A 5281-nucleotide genomic window follows, 5' to 3' on the forward strand; every position below is an offset into this window, starting at 1 on the left:
TTCTTGGACACTTTAGGAAAGCAGGAAAATTGCACAAGATGTTTATTCACACAAAACAATTTTTATTAATGAAAAGCTAATTGATTCAAATGAATGTAAAATTTCAAATTTTAGCCTCATTATTGAACAGAGCTAACTGGACTGGTTTGTTTTAATAAAGATATGGTTTATGAAAACATCAACCTTTTTAGAGTAATCAGTCACAATTTATAGATTTTGAATTATTGTAATTGCACAAAACTTTGTTTAGAAGAAATAATAATGTGAATTATTTGAAGTCTTCCTAATATATCTCCTTTCTTGCATTAATTGAACACAGGGTATTTGTTCATAGTTACTAATAAAATTTTAGTTTCATCCAAATACTTCAGCCCAACAGTGTCTTATGTTTTGCCTGTTAAACATATTAAAGAGGGAGTTGGGTCATAATAATTTAATTCAGTTAAGGAGTATTCAAAGAAATTCTATATACACAAAATACTGTGCTAATATAATAGAATACCAAAAATACTTGCCCCTGCTTCTACTGTGAGCATTTGCTTATTGGAAACTTAAGAGCAAGTGTATTTAACTTTTTTACAGAAGTAACATTTACCACTTAAGAGATTTTGAGAAGTGAAAATATCAAGAAGCCACTGTATTGCTTTGCTTTAAAACACTGTAGGTTTTGAAAGAAAGATTTGTACCCTGGCTGTAAGACAAACAAAGCCTGCAACTAAAAGGTTTGGAAGAATTTGGAAATATATACAAAAACTAGTAAACTGTTAGTGAATATGCAAAAAATCAACTTGAAGTTGATAATAATCAGCATTATTAAGTTCCTAATTTAAAGAGAAATTTTCTTTACATCGATATATATATATAGAGAGAAAATCTCCTGACTAGAAAGGAATAACATCGTAAAACATTTCATTGTGATGTTTCTATTTCAGTTTTGATCATAGAAGTAATGGAAAACAAAGCAAATATCAGGTGTCAGGAAAAGATAATTTAAGACCTTTCCCAGGATTAAAAATAGGCAATCATAGATTCAGATCACTTCAGTCTAACAAATACGTGATTTTTGTCTGCTCTTTGCCAAAGAATGTAAAGGAATGCTTGCACTGGGCTTTACCTTTTAAGATTGGCTAAGGAGTCATTGCAATTACAGTTTTTGATTCCTAAAGCTTTGCCATTTAAGCAGAATTGAACAAGAGGGAAGAGATTAGTTGGTGACTGATAAAAGTTGAAAATTCTCTTTATTCCAAATCCCACTTTTTTGTTTTCTGAAGTTCAACTAAGGATTTACTCTCTCCATGAATCACTGTTAGGTTAACATATCCCAGCATAGCATTTTCTTTATTTTGATCTTCTAAAATATATATTTTCCCAAAACTTATATTCTACATATTTGATATGTGTATACTTTTTTTCCTAAAGTAAAAATTCAAAGGGGATTATTTTCTCTATTTGTGTATGTACTGAAGTGCTTAGCCTTTACAATTCTAGGCACAATATTAGCATATAAAATGCTATTAAATGAATGGCTGAATAACTAACAAGATCATCAGTGCAAACAGATAATTTAAAAAATATAGGACAGATGGTGTTTTTATCTATTTGGGAATGATTCTACCTAGAGAATATGTTTTGTTATATGTAAATCAGGTTAAGATTTAAGAATGTTAGGAATGAATAATTTTTCAGGGGACATACTGATTTATATCAAGGGCCAGAAGAGTCAGAACAGTTGTTGGTGTGTGGGTTGAGGGGAGAGGGACAGAGAGAGGAGCAGGATTGGAAAAGATAATATAAAGTTCATGTAATGCCCACTTAGGCTTAGAAGTAGAATGTCTTAATTTTCTATGAAAGAAAATTATTTTATTTCTATCATAACACCATTTAAGAGATGTATAGCTGCCAAAAAGCTGATTTTTTTTTCTAGTCAATTTGAGAATTAGTAGGGAATAAGGAAAAGGCAGTCCAAATAATTAGAGATATGTGGATAAATAATACTTATATCTGGAGCTCTTATGCCATCTGATTCTTTCCACATCCTGTGAGGTGGGCAAGTGTCATTTGTCTTTCTATAATAGGGAAACTGATGTTCGGAGAGTGACCTCTACAGGGTCAGGAGCTCCTAGACAAGTACTCCAGAGCCTGAAAATAATTTATTTCCATAAATGCTATTGTGTTCTATTTTGAAAGTAACAGAATAAGAGACATTAGCTGCTAACATTCATATACTAGAGTGTTTTGTCAACTGTAATATCTGTGACAACCTTGCCACTTCCTAACTAGGTCACCATGGGTAAATTCTCTGTAGGCTTCTCATCTGTCAGAAGATGTAATATTTTAAAACGGGTCTAGCTTGCTTCTGAAGTTCCATTCCAACTCGGCAAAGTAATAATTAATTGAATAAAATCATATAAATTCAGTAAAAATGCTAATCCTAAATTTGAAATGGAAATACAATTATGAACTCATGATGTTTTTCTTTTAAAACTACATGATTTCTAAGCTGCAGTCACTAAAACATCCTAGAATTAAAATGATCAATTGGTCGGATATGGTGGCTCACGCCTGTAATCCCAGCACTTTGGGAGGCCGAGGCAGGCGGATCACAAGGTCTGGAGATCAAGACCATCCTGGCTAACAGTGAAACCCCATCTCTACTAAAAATACAAAAAATTAGCCGGACGTGGTGGCAGGCACCTGTAGTACCAGCTACTCGAGAGGCTGAGGCAGGAGAATGGCGTGAACGCGGGAGGTGGAGCTTGCAGGGAGCCGAGACTACTGCACTCCAGCCTGGGTGACAGAGCAAGACTCCCTCTCAAAAAAAAAAAGATCAATTATTCCTAACACCTAGATTATGGTCTCTAATACCATTTCTCTTGAAAGAAACTAGGAATCATCAGATTAATGACTAATTTCTAAGGCAGGAAATATAAAAGATGAGCTTGTATAATAATACTTGTCATACTGGAAAGGCAATGAAACTATTGAAGAGACAACTGGGACGTATCAAAACCCAGGACCCAACTTAAAAAGTTCCCCCTGAGCAAAGACTGACAGTTTGAACACCAGTGCAATAGCGATTGCATTGCATTAAAGCACATCACATATGTTTAAATCCACCAGTTCATAATGCTATTTTTTAAAAAGAAGCCGTGGTCATTGATCACCTTTGGAGTATGCTAGGAAACATTCATTGTTTGAGGGAAATAAACATTTATCCAGTTTTTCCTATATGAACTGCACCTCATGGTAATAAAAAAAATTGATAAGTGGAGGTTTCTCTTTATAGATATATTCCTGCTTGGAAGAAGGAAAGATAGATTACCCCTTGTGTAATCTGGAATGAAAAATTATTATGAATGGCCTCTAATAGCCAAAAAAGAGAGAGAACCCAACATATGCTGCTTGATGGAAACATCTAGTACCACCTATGCAGTATTTTCCAAACATTGAGTCTGAGCTCACCTATGGATCCAGTTTATAGGAATACAAGGAACAGACAGACTGACGTGATACCATGGGAATGTAATCCAAAAAAGAATGTGGGCAACTATTGGGTATAGTTTCTTCTGCAAACAAATTGCTAGGGAAAGAGGAGGAAAAACTTACAAATTTAGGAGACTTGAGAGACTTCTCAACAAACTGCAAAGCATAGTTTTTATTTAAATGATGCTTCTAACAGAAAAACTCTTTAAACAAGAGATAATGAGATAACGGATGTGTGATGATATTAAGGAATTATTGATTATTTTCTACTGTGTGATAATACATAGTTACATTTATAGAGATATATATGTAAATATTTATAGGTGAAATTTTGTAATTGTAAGGTGCTGTTCAAAACACTCCAATATTGGGCTAGGGAGAGGTTGTAAATAAAACACGATAGGCCATGTATTTCATTTTGTTGCAGGGGGATGATAGGGGCTTATCATATTAATCTTTATTTGAAACATTTCATAATATTGATATGTTTGTTTCCTTGGTTATCTAATAATCTGTTTCCAAATAGTGTATTGCTGTATTTTAAAACGAGTTATTTTTTAAACAGGATGCATGTGGTCCATATTCCCCGGATGAGTGCATCTCTTTGCCTGTTTACACAAGTGCTGAAAGGGATCGTGTGGTTACCAATATTGATGTTCCATGTGGGGGCAACCAAGACCAGTGGATTCAGTGTGGAGCAGCTCTATTCCTAAAAACTCAGTAGAATCTAATGACAACAAAAGCCGTCTTCACAAAAGGGAACACTGATTCTTTAAGCTTTAAATCAAACATGTGGTCAGTCTACATTTGAAATGTTAGTTCAAAATATTAACATATAGTTACCTTACAATATTGATCTCATTGAAATTTCAATGTGTAAAAGCAGCACTGTGCATCTTTTAAAGTAATTAATGGAGTTATTGTTAAAACAGAGTATTCTTTTGATAACATTAAATATTTCTGTGAGGAACTTCACTTTTCCAGTGGCTCAAAAATTTGTTTTAGGTCAGAGATTTTAAGTGGTATATTAAAGTAATCCATAATAAATATTTTGGCTGTCATTTGTGTCATAATTATTTAATAAAATATAAGAGCATTCATAATTTTTTCAGTCTTCCCATGACTTTTTACATACTGAAGAATGTATTATAAAGTTATGAATGTATAAAAGTATCAGTATGAATATAATTATACTATACTAATTATAATGTACAAATATATAATTGTCATTGTAACTATATACTTACAACTAATAACTTAAGGTAATTCAAATAGGAATAATTCAGCTGTTTTGTGTTTTGTTATTGTTTTTTGAGACAGAGTCTCACTCTGTTGCCCAGGATAGAGTGCCGTGGGGCGATCACGGCTCACTGCAGCCTCAACCTCATAGACTCAATCTATCCTCCTGTCTCAGCCTCCTGAGTAACTGGGACTACAGGATGCACCACCGTGCCCAGCTAATTCCTTTATGTTTTGTAGAGATGGGGTTTTGCCACATTTCCCAGGCTGGTCTCAAACTCCTGCACTCAAGCAATCCACCTGCCTTAGCCTCCCAAAGTGCTAGGATTACAAGTGTGAGCCACAACACCTGGCCTGTATTTTTTATAGGAGCTATTATTTTAGCTCTGCAAGATTCCCTGAAATCTAAGGAACCAAAACTACTGTTCAGTTGAGTGATAGACATTTTAGTATCCTATGAAGTTATTTGCAGCTCTATCCTTGCAGCAAACAAATTCTAAGAGCTGAGGCTTATATTTTTGATAGTTGTTTAAAACGAGTCATAGCAATGAAAAGTTAT

The 5281-nt window shown here is 34.0% G+C and overlaps 1 protein-coding gene across 1 annotated transcript in view; it reads left to right on the forward strand.

Moving 5' to 3' along the window:
* The window catches only part of DYNC2H1 (dynein, cytoplasmic 2, heavy chain 1), a 376294-nt gene extending 371704 nt beyond the window's left edge, over positions 1-4590 (forward strand). The window contains exon 90 of the mRNA XM_011984411.1: positions 4049-4590. Within this exon, the coding sequence (XP_011839801.1) occupies positions 4049-4207 (159 nt within the window). The 3' untranslated portion in view covers positions 4208-4590. The remainder of the gene's footprint in view (positions 1-4048) is intronic.
* The last annotated feature ends 691 nt before the right edge of the window (positions 4591-5281 follow it).

Source organism: Mandrillus leucophaeus, unplaced genomic scaffold, assembly GCF_000951045.1.
Source record: "Mandrillus leucophaeus isolate KB7577 unplaced genomic scaffold, Mleu.le_1.0 Scaffold267, whole genome shotgun sequence".
Taxonomy (NCBI): domain Eukaryota; kingdom Metazoa; phylum Chordata; class Mammalia; order Primates; family Cercopithecidae; genus Mandrillus; species Mandrillus leucophaeus.